At 32.9% G+C, this 16,001-nt stretch overlaps 1 protein-coding gene across 2 annotated transcripts in view; it reads right to left on the bottom strand.

Annotated features, from left to right (window-relative positions):
- The window catches only part of robo1 (roundabout, axon guidance receptor, homolog 1 (Drosophila)), a 343,575-nt gene that overhangs the window by 49,788 nt on the left and 277,786 nt on the right, over positions 1-16,001 (bottom strand). The window contains exons 6-12 of one of the 2 annotated variants that reach the window (XM_051128853.1): positions 15,569-15,689; positions 13,279-13,417; positions 13,062-13,189; positions 8,367-8,375; positions 6,970-7,094; positions 6,395-6,566; positions 1,902-2,107 (exon numbers count right to left, since the gene is read on the bottom strand). In XM_051128853.1, the coding sequence (XP_050984810.1) occupies positions 1,902-2,107; positions 6,395-6,566; positions 6,970-7,094; positions 8,367-8,375; positions 13,062-13,189; positions 13,279-13,417; positions 15,569-15,689 (900 nt within the window). The remainder of the gene's footprint in view (positions 1-1,901; positions 2,108-6,394; positions 6,567-6,969; positions 7,095-8,366; positions 8,376-13,061; positions 13,190-13,278; positions 13,418-15,568; positions 15,690-16,001) is intronic. The other variant, XM_051128852.1, reaches the window with a different exon arrangement.

Genomic DNA, 16,001 nt, shown 5'->3' on the forward strand with positions numbered 1-16,001 from the left:
TATGTCTGTGTTCAATCACACACCTACAAAAGCACAAACCTTCAAAGATGCATGCATAAACAAGATATTATTAGTGTTTTGCAATCATTATCAATTTTAAATCATTAAGAATGTATGATCTTATACCACTGTAGCTATACTGCATCAATACTTTAAACCTGGTATTTTATTTTACAGTGAGGGCCAAAAGTATGAGACCACACTGAAAATACAGTATTTAATTTTATTTTATTTGATAGTGAGATCACTGTAGCTATACAGTGTTTTATTATACGTATATGTTATTTTTTATTATTTAGTATATGTTTTATTTTATTTTACTTTATTTTACAGTAAGGTCCAAAAGTATGGGACCACACTGAAAATACAGTATTTTATTTTATTTTATTTTATTTTATTTTACTTTACTTTACTTTACTTTACACTGAAAATACAGGAATTAATCTAAAAATCAAATAAAATAAGATAAAATATAATAAAAATATATATTTTTAGACAAAAATTAATTTAAAAATAAAACACTGCAAAAATGTGTTTTATTCCAGATGAGATATGATAATATATGAAATAGATAATACATTATTATATAAAATATTACATTATATATCATATAATATATTATATTAATGTATTATATATTATAATAAAGTCTTGTTTTCAGAGAAATCTGAAATGTTATGCTTAAAAAATTAAATCAATAAAAAAAGGTCAAAAGGCTAAAAAGTAATTTTCCTTTTATGTATTTATTTATTTTTAGTGAGGGACAAAATTATTATAGCATACTGAAAATATGTGATTCAAAATGTCGTTTAAACCTGAAAACAAAAACAAAAACAAACACACACACACACACACACAAATATATATATATATATATATATATATATATTCGTTTTCAAAAACATTTAATATTAATGCCCTTAAAACAAAATAAATTTACTTGAGAAGCAAAATGCAAGATGAGATATATGAAATATTACAACTAATATTATTGTTTTCAGACAAATTTAAAATTAGTAAGTTTAATGCTAAAAGAAAAAAAAAGTCAAATAGGGTAAAAAAAAAACCAAACAAACTTTAATTATGTTTGTTTTTCCTTTTAAATTACATTTTAAATAAATTTAATTTATATTAAAATAATAAAATAATTTTCAGTACCCAGTAATGAACTAATAAAGTTAATAATGTTCATAAAATAAAAAAATGCAATTAAAAAGTCAAATTTTTATCATGATAATCATTTTGTGAGAATGCCTGGCCTTGCAAACAACCAGCATGTGTTAAATCTGCAGAACTGTTCCCTAAACGTGTAAAAAAAATAACTCAAAACACAATATTTTCATAAAACGAGCTGTGATTTTTGATTCTGTCAGTGAATCCTGCAGTGCTGTCTCAGATATGCGAGAATAAAACAGCTAACGGCTCAAAAAAAGATCTGCCAACTTCAGCTTAGAGAGAAACAGCAGCTAACCGCATCCAATAAACCACCCTGCCGCATTCAGAAACCTCCATGAATAAAATATTAATAAAAATGAAAGCGAGGCGCTGGGTCTGAGACGAGCAGCGCGGCAAACTGCTCAAGATTCCCTGTAAATAGTTGTTCAGTGCGGTGTGTTAGGAATGGAAAATTCCATAAAAATCTGTTACTAAGGAAAACCGAACAAGGGAAACAGTGCTTTACGAGAACAAGTTGGTTTGGTGTAGCAAATGAACGCACGCTCAAACCTCCACACGTGAGCTTTTAATGCATCAGGAGGGTCAGAGAGCAGGTTGAAAGATATAAATCCACGAAAGGAAAAGGTTCCCATGAACCGGAGTCACGTCCCCTGTTACTGTACATTATTCTACACGATAAATATGTCAGGCTTTGATGTGGTGCTGACCCTTCAGAGCCACCGTACCTTGGCGTAACGGATCTGCAGGGCTCCCGTGTCCAGCTGTTTGAGGCGAGAGTCGTGGGTGGACACCAGGACTCCGTCTTTCCTCCACAGGATGGTTGGAGTCGGTGTGCCGGTGGCTTGGCATCCTAAAACCACCGTCCCATCCACAGCCACGGTCTGGTTGGTGGGACCTTGGCGGACGACGGGTGGAGGTCTGTCTGAGATCACTGTGAAAGAAAAAAAGACAGACAGAAATCACTTTCTTGTTTAAGAGTCTAAAATATAATAACAGTAACAAAAATATTGTATTCCTAATCTTTATAAATATATATATATATATATATTTTAAATTTAGTTTCTATATTTTATTTTATTGTATGCTGCCACTATTACTTCTATTGTCAATATCTAGACCTTATTACTTTCTTATTACTTTTATAAAAAAAACACTAATTATTAATCACAAATTATTAATATTATTATATTATTATATTAATTATATTAATATAATTTCATCTTACTTGTTACTTTTTCCTTGCCTTTATTTCTAAAATAAAATAAAATAAAATAAAATTGAATTAATTAATCTCTTTAAGGTTAATCACTTTGTTGTATTCCTCATAATAATTACACATTTTTACACATTTTTTTGCCTTAATTTAAAAGAAAATATTAAAATAATGTTTAATATTAATCAATGTTGTATTCTTCATAATAAATACAAATTATTAGCTTAATTTTTTTCTCTTTCTTGTTTTTTTAGCTCATTATTTTCTCGTTATTCACTTATTAAATAAAAAATAAAATAAATTAAAATAAAATAAAGTGGTTTAAGATGCATTCCTCATAATAAATACAAATTAAAAAATGTATATTTTTTCCCCTTGAATTTATTTTTAAAATATAATAAATAAATATTATTATAATGATAATGTTGAATTGCTTTGTTGTATTCCTCATTCCATTTCGATAAAAGTGTCTGGGAAATAAAATAAAATAAATTTAAAATAAATTTAAATAAAGCACTTTAAGATTAATCAATTTGTTGTATTCCTCCTCATAAATACATTTTCTCTCTTTCTTTTTTTTCCCTTGTATTTGTTTTAAAATATAATAAATAAATATATATATAAAAAAAAAAAAAAAAAAATGAATTACTTTGTTGTATTCCTCATCCCCTTTCGATAAAAGCATTTGGAAAGTAAAATTAATAAAACAAAATTTAAAAAAAATGTAAAAAAAAATCAATAAAGCAGTTTAAGATTAATCAATTTGTTGTATTCCTCATGATAAATACAAATTACTAAAAAAATTTCTTTCTTAGTTTTTCTCTTTCTTGTTTTTTGTCTGTTTTTCCCTTTTGCTTTTGTTTTTAAAATATAATGCATAAGACCAAATAATATTAAAAAAATTGTTTTGCTGTATTCCTTTCGATTCCCTTTCAATAAAAGCATCTGCAAAAAAAAAAATAAATAAATAAATACATAAATAAATAAATAAATAAAAATAAAAACCACACAAAATAAAATAAAATAAAATAAAACAAAATAAAACTAAGAGACCGGAAGACAGGATGAGACAAAGAGAAAGAGAGCGAGACACAGAGTCTTAGGACAGAGTCTTAAAGCTGTCCCAGTCTACTAATATCATTATAATAACTATAATAAAACACTACAGTACTCCAAACCAAAATCCAAAATACATCCTTCCACATTTTACAAGAGCCACAGAAGCGAGTGCGTGTACGGTCAGAGGTACAGAGAACGAAGAACGCAAATAAAAATAAATGTAACCAAGGAAAAAGAGCATGTGAGAGAGGAATGTCTGGCAGCAAACGAGCTGAGTACATGTTTTAAGAACAGGAGAGAAAGAGGAACAGAGATGGAATCCAATTTTTTCAACTGGAAGCAATTTTCTAATCAGTCAACGGCAGTAGCAGAGTGAAGCCAAACTAGAGACGAGCAATTAATACCGGCAGCATTTCAACAGCATTAAACCTCCCTCACACACCGGCCATCATCACCACACTAAAACACACCAAAACACCCCACGTCTATTACAGTCGCCCCCTGCCGCGTCCTCTTCTCTCTCAGAGCGGACCTGGGCCCGTCTGATTGTAGTAAACGCTGTGATGTTTACGTCCATCTGATTGTGTTCGACACGGCTAGAAGCATTACCGCCATTTATACGACTGCAATTTGCATAACCGCCACTACAGCGCGTTTTCAAAGCCCTACAACACTTTTGTAAGGGCCATCAAAGGGATGAATTATGTATCACATGACACGGTCGCTCAGGCACGGTTGTGTCCTCGCGTCGCCGCTGTTGTAATTACTGAATCATCATGGCGGTGACCTGTAATTACGCTTCGTGCCCGCAGTAAGAGTGAGGCCAAAGAGCAGATTGGTGCTAAAATAACTGTTATTATTCTTTCTTTACCTCACTCTTGCTCTCTTTGTCTTACTTTGGTGTTTTTTTAGAGACACCACTTACATGAGATTACGTGGATGAGAGTGAAATGCCAAACTGTCACTATACTGTTGAAGTGTCTTATTGACTATTTGAAGTAATTAGTGTTGGGGGAATGTGTGTATTTCTTATAAAATATTGTTATTTGCATTGAATACGGGAATTATGGTTCATTTTAAACTTAGATTTTATGCCCAGCCACAAATATTTAACAGCTTTTGCCTTTGTACAGCATGTGTCGCATGCAAAAATGAACAGCATGAGCTGTAATGTCTGTTTAGCTAACAATGACTCTTATGAACTGATTCTTTTTAATGATTCTATCAGTCAGCTAATCATTCAGGAGTTACTGAGTTCAGTACTGACTGACTTTTTCACTCACATCATGTATGATATTAACAAAAAAGAATATTACAATATTAAAATGTAATATAACGTAAGTAAAATTAGCTACATCTGTATGACTGTGTGATCATACGGAGTAATTAGTGTTGGAATAATGTGTGTATTTCAAAAAAAATATTGTTATTTTCATTGAATATGCGAACTATGGTTAATTTTAAACCTAAATTTTACATCCAAACAAATATTTAACAGCTTTTGCCTTTATACAGCATGTGTCGCATGCAAAAATGAACAGTATGAGCTGTAATGTCTGTTTAGCTAACAATGACTCTTATGAACTGATTCTTTTTAATGATTCTTTCAGTCAGCTAATCATTCAGGAGTTACTGACTGTTCAGTACTGACTGACTTCTTCACTCACATCATGTATGATTCACAAAAAAGAATATTACAATATTAAAATGTAATATAAAGTAAATAAAATTAGCTACATCCGTACGACTGTGTGATCACGTCGAGCAATTAGTGTTATACACCACGTGTCGCATGCAACAAACGAACAGCACAAGCTGTAATGTCTATTTAGCTAACAAATCACTCTTATGAACCAGTTCTTTTTAATGATTCAGTCAAAAAGATTTACTCAAAAAGAGTTACTAAGCTCAGTACTGACTGACTTCTTCACTCACATCATGTATGTTATTCACAAAAAAGAATATTACAATATTAAAATGTAATATAACGTAAGTAAAATTAGCTACATCTGTACGACTGTATGATCATACGGAATAATTAGTGTTGGAATAATGTATGTATTTCAAATAAAATATTGTTATTTGCATTGAATATGGGAACTATGGTTAATTTTAAACCTAAATTTTACATCCAGACAAATATTTAACAGCTTTTGCCTTTACACAGCACGTGTCGCATGCAAAAATGAACAGCACGAGCTGTAATGTCTATTTAGCTTACAAATGACTCTTATGAACTGATTCTTTTTAATGATTCTTTCAGTCAGCGAAGCATTAGGAGGAGTTACTGAGCTCAAGACTGACTTCATCACTCACATCATGTATGATATTTACAAAAAAGGATATTACAATATTACAATGTAATATAAAGCAAGCGAAATTAGTTGCATCCATTTGACTATGTGATCATATGGAGTAATCAGTGTTGGGGTAATGTGTGTATTACTTGCATTGAATACGGGAATTACGGTTAATTTTATGTCCAGCCACAAATATTTAACAGAATTTTGCCTATTTTTTTTTTAACATCATGAGCTGCAATGTCTATTTAGCTAACAAATGACTCCTGAGAACCAGTTCTTTTTAATGATTCAGTCAAAAAGATTCATGAAACAAAACTCACTGCTGAGTCAGCGAATCATTCAGAAGAGTTGCTGAGTTCAGTACTGACTGACTTCATCACCTACATCATTTATGATATTTACGAACAAGAATATTACAGTATTAAATTAATACAGTATATTGCCATCAGTAATAAAAACAATTATACAATTAAAAAAATAATAAAATAAAAAAATATTTTTTTTATAATAAAATAAAATAAAATAAAATAAAATATTACAACTTTTCGGGAGGAACTTTCCTAAACTGAGTGGCAAAAATGTATACACATGAGTGCTTTTGCATTCACTAAGGTTTCATCTGTATTAAGTGCATCCGTCTCACCGTCTGTAACCTCCAGCAGGGCTTTGGTGATCACACTGCCAGCGATGTTCAGAGCCTGACAACTGTAGTAGCCTCCATCTGAACGCTCCACCGCTGTGATGGTCAGATCGCCTGTCTGAGAGACCGAGAATCGACTGGAGGGAGGAGGAGGTTGAGAGGAGAACAGGAGGTTCTGGAGAGGGGTTAAAGAGGACATAGTATGAATAGAGGTAGAATTTGATAACAAAAATATAAAAGCGTAAGCACTAATTACTCTAAGAATATTCAGTCTATGAGAAATAAACATCTTGTCAGGACTTGCACGTGCACTTGCTATTGGCACGGTGTGCCTGAATTCCTGAGCGTGTGATGAGTGATATTGATCAAACCAAGATGACTTGAGGTGTGTTAGAGGTGTGGAGTGTTACAGAGCCCATTAGATGTGTGTAAATGTGCAGATGGCCTTATAAATCTACCAGCCTCATAAATCCGAATGACTTTAATGGGAAAGAGTGCCATGCATTTTATATGTTACTGTAAAAGTGCGCTCAGGAAATGCATCTTCGCACCACAACTGAACCCACAAGCATTCTTACCTGACTGCCTTCTTTCTGCCAAAATATGGCAGGCTGAGGACTTCCAGTGGCTTCGCATTGAAACGTCACAGTGCGGCCCATCCCGACCACTTGATTCCTGGGTCGCACCACGAACACCGGGGGAACTGCAGGAATATGAGTTCAATAAATCAATTACCAAAGACAGTAATTTCGACTCTAGTCATGTAAAAACAAACAAAAACACTTTTACATTAATGCACTTACAATGGAAGTCTATGGAGCATGACAATATTTTAAACTTCCAATGCAAGTGCATTCATGTAAATGTAATTTTGTCAAAATTATTTTCTATTTATGGCTGTCTAAGCATTTATATTTTAACATTTCTTTAAACGTTGCCATGGAATGACTTGATAAGCACAGTTTTCTTACAAGTGTTGATATATTTTCTATTAAAACAATGTCTAGTTGAGTCAATAATCTTTCAATCATGTCACAGACAGCCGTGACATTCTTGTTTTAAAAAGCACTGGATTTGACAAACATTTGGACGTGAGTTATTAATATTTTTGGCCGTAGAAGAGAAAATCTGTGAATTTTATAAGTGCATTTCAGCCTCAACTAGCAAATCTCTCAATTTAATTTCTGGGGGTCTTTGACATCAGTCAAATGTCTTTTATATACAATAAATAAACTGGAGACTGACAGTACTCAACCCTTCAGCTTCACATTAACGTCAGGCAATAAAAGAGGAAGTCCTACTGCTGTTTAATGGACAGATATGCAGGTATGCTAAAACATAAAAACAGATGTAGACGCAATATAAAAACGACATGACCGCCACGTCTGCTTCATTTGCATGGGCAAGGGCACAAAGCAATAAAATTTACATGGAGATGGGGGATAAATTTGGGCCATCTGTCCCGTACCGACACTCTTTAATGGCACCAGCGTCGTGTGGGATGACGGTTTTTCATGCATCTTAATGATGGGGTGGAGAGGTGCTGATTTCTGATGCGAACTCGACTTCAGCGTCCATAACAGCACGGAGCCATTTCGGCTTGTAATAAGGATGAATATGTTCATAATATGTGACACAAAATATGACCCCCTAGGATGGCAACCGGCAGTGCCTCCTTGTACTGTTAAAGCAATCTTAAACCTGTCAAATCACATACTGCCGTAATGCATCCGGAGGAATAAAGGAAGAATTTTCAACTAAGTGAGAATAAAATGAGGCGATTTTGACGTTACCTTGTACGCTCAGAGCGAGCATTAGTTTTACCCAGGCCTGCTGTGCTGTCACTGTTGCCGGTGACAACCCAGACAAGCGTGCTGATTGGTGGGAGGATGGAAGGTGGATGGATGGTGGTTCTGACAACTTCCTGTTGCTGTCAATGCAGCAAAAATGGTGACGGGTGACATTTGCAACTTACCAGACACAACTGAAAGAGGAAAGAAAAAAAATAGAAGCACGATAAAACACAGATGTGATAGATGCGCAAATAAACCGCACACGACATGAAGCAAAAATGACTGGATATGCTTACTGAACAAAATCAGTGCAGTGATGTATTTATGAGAATAAAACACAAAAACATACACAAAGCATAATGTGTGGGAAGCACACACGTTGTAAATATATCATGAGGCTGAAATATATGGCAGAAAGCACACAAAGAAACAATTCTATCAGTCTTGAGTTGTGAACGTGAGGTATGAATGGAGGTTTTATTCTTCTGGTCTGGCCAAATGTTTTATTAGGTGGACAATGTTACCTGGGGTCTGGCCCTTTACAAGCGTGAGTTTAAGAACAGAACTACCTGTTTGTTTGAATATTAACAGACAGTTATTTTTTATATTGTCAGAAATGTCCATTTTCTTTATTAGAATTGATGGTTCCATGAAAAACCTTTAAAATTCATGCAAGCTTTGTATTGCACAAAAGGTTCTTTATAGTGGAAAAAAGTTCTTTAGATTATCAAAATGTTCTTTACACTCTGGCAGTGATGCCACAGAAGAATCATTTTTGGTTCCCCAAAGAAACTCTTAGTGAACAGTTCTTAACAGAAGCATTTTAAAGAACATTTTAAAAATCTAAAGAACCTTTTTCGACTATAAAGAACCTTTTCTGCATTTGAAAGGTTCCATAGATATTCAAGGTTCTTCATGGAACCACTGATGCCAATAAAGAATCTTTATTTTTAAGAGTGTACACTAGGGAAAAACTATGGAAGCCTGTTTCCACCACTGAATAAAAAATAATGTAAAAGAATTGTCTCAGAATTGTGTGATGCAAACTCACAACCTTTTCTTTTTAAATTTTTGTTAAAATTGTGAGATATAAAGTTGCAATAAAAACAAAAAAAGAAAAAACAAGATATAAACTTGTAATTTGCAAGAAAAAAGTCAGAATTGTGAGATATAAATTCGCAATTTGCAAGGAAAAAATCAGAATTGCATTATAAACGTAAAATTTGTGAGAAAAAAGTCTGATTTGCAAAATAAATGTGCAATTTGTGAGAAAAAAATCAGAATTGCGAGACACAAATGCAGTTTGCGGGACAAAAGTCAGAGTTGCGATATAAACTTGCAATTTGTGAGAAAAAAAATCTGAATTGCAGGATATAAATGCAGTTTGTGGGAACAAAGTCAGAATTGCAATATAAACTTGCAATATGCAAGAAAAAAGTCAGAATTACGATATAAACTTGCAATTTGTGAGAGAAAAAAAAATCAGAATTGCAAGATTTAAATGCAGTTTGCGGGAAAAGTCAGAATTTTGAGTTTACTACATCTTGAAATTCTATTTCTCGCAATTTCAAGTTTATATGATGCAAAAAAGCCAGAATTGCCTGTTTATATCTCGCAATTCTGACTTTATTACTCGCATTTGCAAAACACTGTATCTCACAACTTAAAGTCAGAATTGCAAGTCTGTATCACGCAATTCTAAGAAAGTCAGAACGGCAACTTTAATATTATGCACTTCTGAGAAAAAAAGTAAGAACTGCGAGATAAAAAGCCACCATTACCTTTTTTTTCAGTGGCAGAAAAGTGCTTCCATAAAAACAAACAAACAAATAAAAAAACAGTTATTTTAAGAAGCGCTGAATAAAGGGAACTAAACATGGTTCTTCTATGGCATCACTACAAAAAACTCCTTTTGTAATTTTTATTTTAAGAGTGTAGTGCATGGAAATTAAACACTGTAACTTTAAAAGAAATACAAAATTCTTCACATTTAAGCAGCAATTTAGCTTTTTTTTTTTAAGCAAATCCTCACTCCCACTCAAAGTTGAAAATGACATGAAATGGCATTCACGAAGTATTTAACATCTGTTAAACCGACATTTTCAAATTAAACCTGCTTTTCAACTGGAATAAAGTATGGTGGCAATTAAATTATGAAGAAAGAATCATGCACAGATCTTTCCTTGGAATACAGAAATCACTGATGAATCACGCACAATAAAACCAAGAACATTTGTCAAGCAAGCTTAACAAATAGGTCAAATTTAACTTTAGATGCAATAACTCGGGCCATTTGGAGTCGATCCTATGAGATGGTCACAAATGAGGGGTGAGAAATGAAGGAAAGTGGTATATTTGAGAACAGCTGGGTAAAGAGAACTCAGCTTGGACGGGCCGTTTGCTCTTTTGGCAGTGGTTGCGGCTCCCACTCTACTTGGTTTCCATGGCCCATTAGCGCAGCTACTCCTGGGACTCGCATGGCATTCTAGCACTTTCCTCAAATACATCAATACTAATGACTAAATCGCCAGCTGAGAGAGGCCTTGTTTGTACCCAACATTATCTTTGCATGGCTTTTTAACAGAGAAACGACTCTTATTTGAAATGACTTGTCTCAGAGGTTGCGTGTAGTCGACTCTGTCTCAAATCCTGGCGAGCTGCACACCTAGCTGCACATCTGTGATGCACAAAAGCAGAAAGCTCACAAGGTTTTGAAACACAGCCCACGTAACTCCCTCAAAACACTAATCACCCAGAAGACATTCTCTAATGGAAGTCATCATTTTGAAATGTTTGATAGATCTCATTTCATGGCACCTGAAAAGCAATGTTGTGCCAAAGACAAGTTAAGTAATGAGGCTCTTCACTGGATAGGCCAATTATTGAAGCAGACATGTTTATAAGTCTGATTCCAATGTTGCTGGCCCGCTAAACACACGTGTAAAATTATAATTCAGCCATTTCTGTAAGCAGCAAAAACCAGTAAAAGCAATAAGCGGAGCATGGAAGGAGAGAGGAGGAAAAGGAGAAAACTGCTCAGGGGTGTCAGGACACAATGTGCACATTGTTCTCTAAAGACTTGAGCCTTCAAGAGTGTGAAATTCACTTAAGGGGACTCAAAGTGAAAATAAAGAAACAAAATGAATCTACATCATGAGCAGAAGGTGTGTGCTCTGATATATGGATGTTTCTACAGCTAAACCACTTTTACGTCCTCACTGATTTTTTTAACTATTTAACAAATATTTATTATATTTATTTATTATTATTTATTAATGATATTTATTATTAAAAAAAAAACAATGACAAATTATGACTATAGCATCATTTGCACGGCAATGTTTTTTATTATATCCTTAGTATTTTATTAATTAAAAAAAAATGATATAACTTGGTTAGTGAGGATCAAGCTTGAGATAAAATATGAACTGCAATTAGGAACGAAAGTGAATAAAAATCAAGCTAAATCAATTCCAATTAAGTTGGAAAAATGTAATATTGTCAAATAGTTTTATTTTTGCAATTCTATTTGTTACTGCTACAACTTAAACAAAAAGGTTCTAAACTGGAATTGATGGTTCCTTGAAGAACCTTTAAAAACCTTTAAAACTCCCTTTGAAATTTTTATTTTAAGAGTGTAGAGCATGGAATTTAATAATATAACTTAAAAATAATAATAGTAAAATCATAGCTTTAAAAAATCACCAAGAAAACTAAAGTGAGGAGCAAGCTTGAAATAAAATATGAATTGCAATTAGTGACAAAAGTATATAAAAATCAATTTAAATCAATTCCAATCAAGTTGGAAAATTATATTGTCAAATAGATTTATTTTTGCAATTTTATTTGTTTCCGCTATTACTTAAACAAAAAGGTTTAAGGTCCAGGACACATAGATTTAAAAAGCCAACAACAATTTTTAAAAATTATATTATTATATTTTAAAAATTATCTTATAACTTGGTTACCGAGAATGAGTGAGGAGCAAGCTTGAGATAAAATATTAATTGCAATTAGTGACAAAAGTAAATAAAAATCAAGTTAAATCAATTCCAATCAAGTTAGAACAAAAAAGAAACAAAAAAGTTTAAATTGGAATTGATGGTTCCAAAAAGAACCTTTAAAAACATTTAAAACTCCTTTTGGAATTTTTATTTTAAGAGTGTAGTGCATGGAAATAAAACACCTTTTTATAAGAAATAAAAAATTTCTAACATTTAATCAACAATTTAGCATTTTTTTGTGTAAAAATCCTGACTCTCCAGGACACATAGCTTTACAAAGGTTTTTTTTTTTATTATCATATTACTATATTTTAAAAATTCTATTATAATTAAAAAAGTTTGAGATAAAATATATATTGCAGTTAGTGACGAAAAATCAAGTTGGAAAATCTGACCAAAAACTTATCCAGAAAGTGTAAAAATAGTATTAAATTCTAGCTGTGAAATTCACATAAGCAAGATGAAGGTGTCAGACATTTTAATATTATTTCCATCACAAGCTGTTATCAAACACAATAAATCATTTGAGATGTGGTAGAAAATGACACTGTGGTGGAAATGATGCTTCAGAAAAATGACAGAAATCATCTTGTGTCACTCACAGGATTCAGTAAAAAATGGTTTTCCAAGAGCTAGAGAAAAAAATGGTAAGGAATATTCAAAATGATCCAGCATCCAGTCAGACAAAGCAACCTGACAAGCTGTCAAAGCAGCGGATGTTTGTCTAAAAACTAACAGCTGTGAATAAGCTGGTCAAAGCACACTCACAATCTTCCGCCCACTGAGGGCATTCGTTACTTCAAATTATAGATAAGTGCCTGTGGGATCAAAGCAGTGTGAGATGAGTGACAGCGTGTGTTTGTGTGTTTGTACCGTGGACGGTGAGGGTGGCGCTGGCCTCCGTCTTCCCTATCATGTTCTCCGCCTGACAGGTGTAAGTACCGGCGTCTCCTGAAGTCAATCTCTTCAGTTTGAGCGTGTGGTCCTCCCAAATCTCATGCCTGAGATGACAACGATACACATTCAAACACACATGCAAGAGGTTCTGACTCCAAAGAACAGAAAACACATTTCGTTTTATCCCTCATACCTTCCCTTAGGAAGATCGCCGTCCTCTTTCCTCCAGCGGATGGTGGGGACGGGATCTCCTTGAGCTTCACATCTGAACTCCACACTCTGGTCCACCAGAACAGACTGACTGCTGGGCTTTCGTAAGAAACTGGGCCTCTCTGCACACAAACACACAGTTTATTATGTAATGCAAGAAGTTTCCCTGTCCTCCCTATGAGATATTACCTTCTCTGATCTGACTGGCTTCTTATGAACTTGCAGTGAACTATATCCATCTATTTTCACACACTCTCATCTTTATTCTTCATAACAGCTACTTATAGCGGATTTCCTCAAACAAACAATGCACCTTTTGTTTTTGCTTAAGCTTGAACTTTGACTTGTTGTTTTAGCCTAAACATTCATGCAGCTAATCCTAAAGAAAGCTTCCATTCTGATTTATTTATTAAGATTATATAACTTTGATGTTAGGATATGGCTAATCTGTTAAGATTGAGTTTAACAGTCCCTTTACACTACAGTTCCTTTAAAGGCACATTTGTAATGTACCCATTTATTTTTTTAGTCTATGTTGTGTTCATTACACTTTTCCTTTACATTACTTTGCATATAATGTGAAAAATAGTTTTCAATAATTAAAAGATATTTGATAAAAACAGTTAAAAATAAACATAAAATAAACTATTAAATTAAATTAAATTAAAAATGACAAATTTTGCTCTGGCAACTAAATGCAATAAACACATTTACATTATAAATTACAAAAAATAAAAATAAATTAAGCATAACATAAGAAACATAAAAAAGCAAAACAAAAAAACTAAAACTTTACAATTAATTAAATCATTTAAATAATAATTTGAATAGAATAAATACATTCTATGAAAGTACAGATATAGACTAAAGATATTCTATAACAAATAATACTAAAATAACACTGATTTACGAAATTAAATTGATATAATGTGAAAAATAATTAAAAAAAGTTTGATAAACGGAAAAATTATTAAAAAACACTTAAAAACTCAAAAAAATAAAAAACATAAAATAAAATTAAATAAAATATAAAATTAACTTAAATAAAATAAAAAAAATGGCAATTGTTGCTCTGGCAACTAACTGCAATAAATATGTTTAAGTTCTAACTAAATTAGGCATAAACACAAACAAATTTAGAGGCAAAAAAAATGAATAAATAAAATTAAGAGGCAAACTAAATTACTAAAAATTAAACTACAATTAACAACTGCTCATTTAAATAATAATTTGAACAGAATAAATACATAAAATACATTCTAAAACAGTATATAGATTATAGATATTCTATTATACAAATAATACAAAAATAACACCAATTCACTAAAATGAAATTAACATAACGTGAAAAAATGTTTTTAATAAATAAAAAAAAAAGTTTGATGAATTGGGAAAAAATATTAAACACTTAAAAATAAAATAAAATAAAATAAAATAAATTATAAAGACAAATGTTGCTCTAGTAACAAATTGCAATAAATATGTTTAAGTTATAAATTACAAAAATAAAACTAAATTAAGCAAACAGAAACTTGAAGAAAATTAAGAGCAGTCTGTCTGAATAACCAATGGCAGAGGGTATTCAAAATCTGTTAGAAAATGTAATTAAATCTGCAGAGATTTCTGCAGAGGAATTACATTTCACCCCATTTCTATACTGAGAATCACAGTAAATTCAACTTGACTTAATATGCCTGGTGACTTTCTCCTGTAATGTGTAAATATGCCAGAAGACATTGAATAATGAGGTTGACAGTGATGGTGATGAGAACGGCCGTATTGCAGGAATTAAAGAGGCAAGGTCAAAGGCCGCTGCTCTGATGTTGGGTAGTGTAAACTGATATGTTAAGGTGTTGGATGACAGATGAATGTATATTTTTGTGTGTATGTGTGAATGAAGTGGTGTGTGAAGTGTGAGCTGGCATTTGTTTCACGGCAAACTGAGGATAATGGGTCCACATCTCCTAAACAGGGTCAATGACACGCTGGAGTCTTCCTACAGCTAAGAACACAAACTCTAAACATCTGGACTCTCTCCTACTTTGCCCATAAACAAACACTTCATACGATGTGTGTGTGAGTGTGTGTGTGTTTAAGTGAATCCATCTGCATGCATTTCCACAATCGAATGCACCAGAGGTTTGTGTGGGAACCTGATTATATAAACACATGTGCGTCTTAAAGAAGGCAGATCGGGTGCCGGAGTATCTAACAATCAGACATCTGATATATTGAAATACATAAATTAAAGATGAAATCTAATGCAAACGTACCTAGAACGGTCAACTCCGCAATCTCGCTCTCTCGTTCCCCCATCATGTTGGTTCCCACGCACACGTACTTCCCTGCATCCGTTTTTCTGGTGTTGGTGATCATCAGTTTTCCTCCTCGTATCTGTCAGGAAGAAAATATGAGAAGTCATAAATCTGAGGATTAATGTCAAAGGTCAAAAGCTTTACGGTGAGGTCCGTAAAGATACATACATATACATATGTGTGTGTGTATGTGTGTCTAAATGTGTGTAGTAGCTTATATTTTCCCAGGCATCTGATTTCATGCCAAAAGGGCCCTGTTTTGTTCACAGGCAATTGTAAGGGCTGCTGGAGGGGTCCTCATTCACCTGAGTGGATCAAAATCACACACACACACACAACCAACCTGACCCCTGCATCAGGGGACCACACGGCGAGAGTCAATGAGGGGGAG

This window comes from Labeo rohita, chromosome 15 (genome assembly GCF_022985175.1).
Source record: "Labeo rohita strain BAU-BD-2019 chromosome 15, IGBB_LRoh.1.0, whole genome shotgun sequence".
Classification (NCBI taxonomy): Eukaryota; Metazoa; Chordata; class Actinopteri; order Cypriniformes; family Cyprinidae; genus Labeo; species Labeo rohita.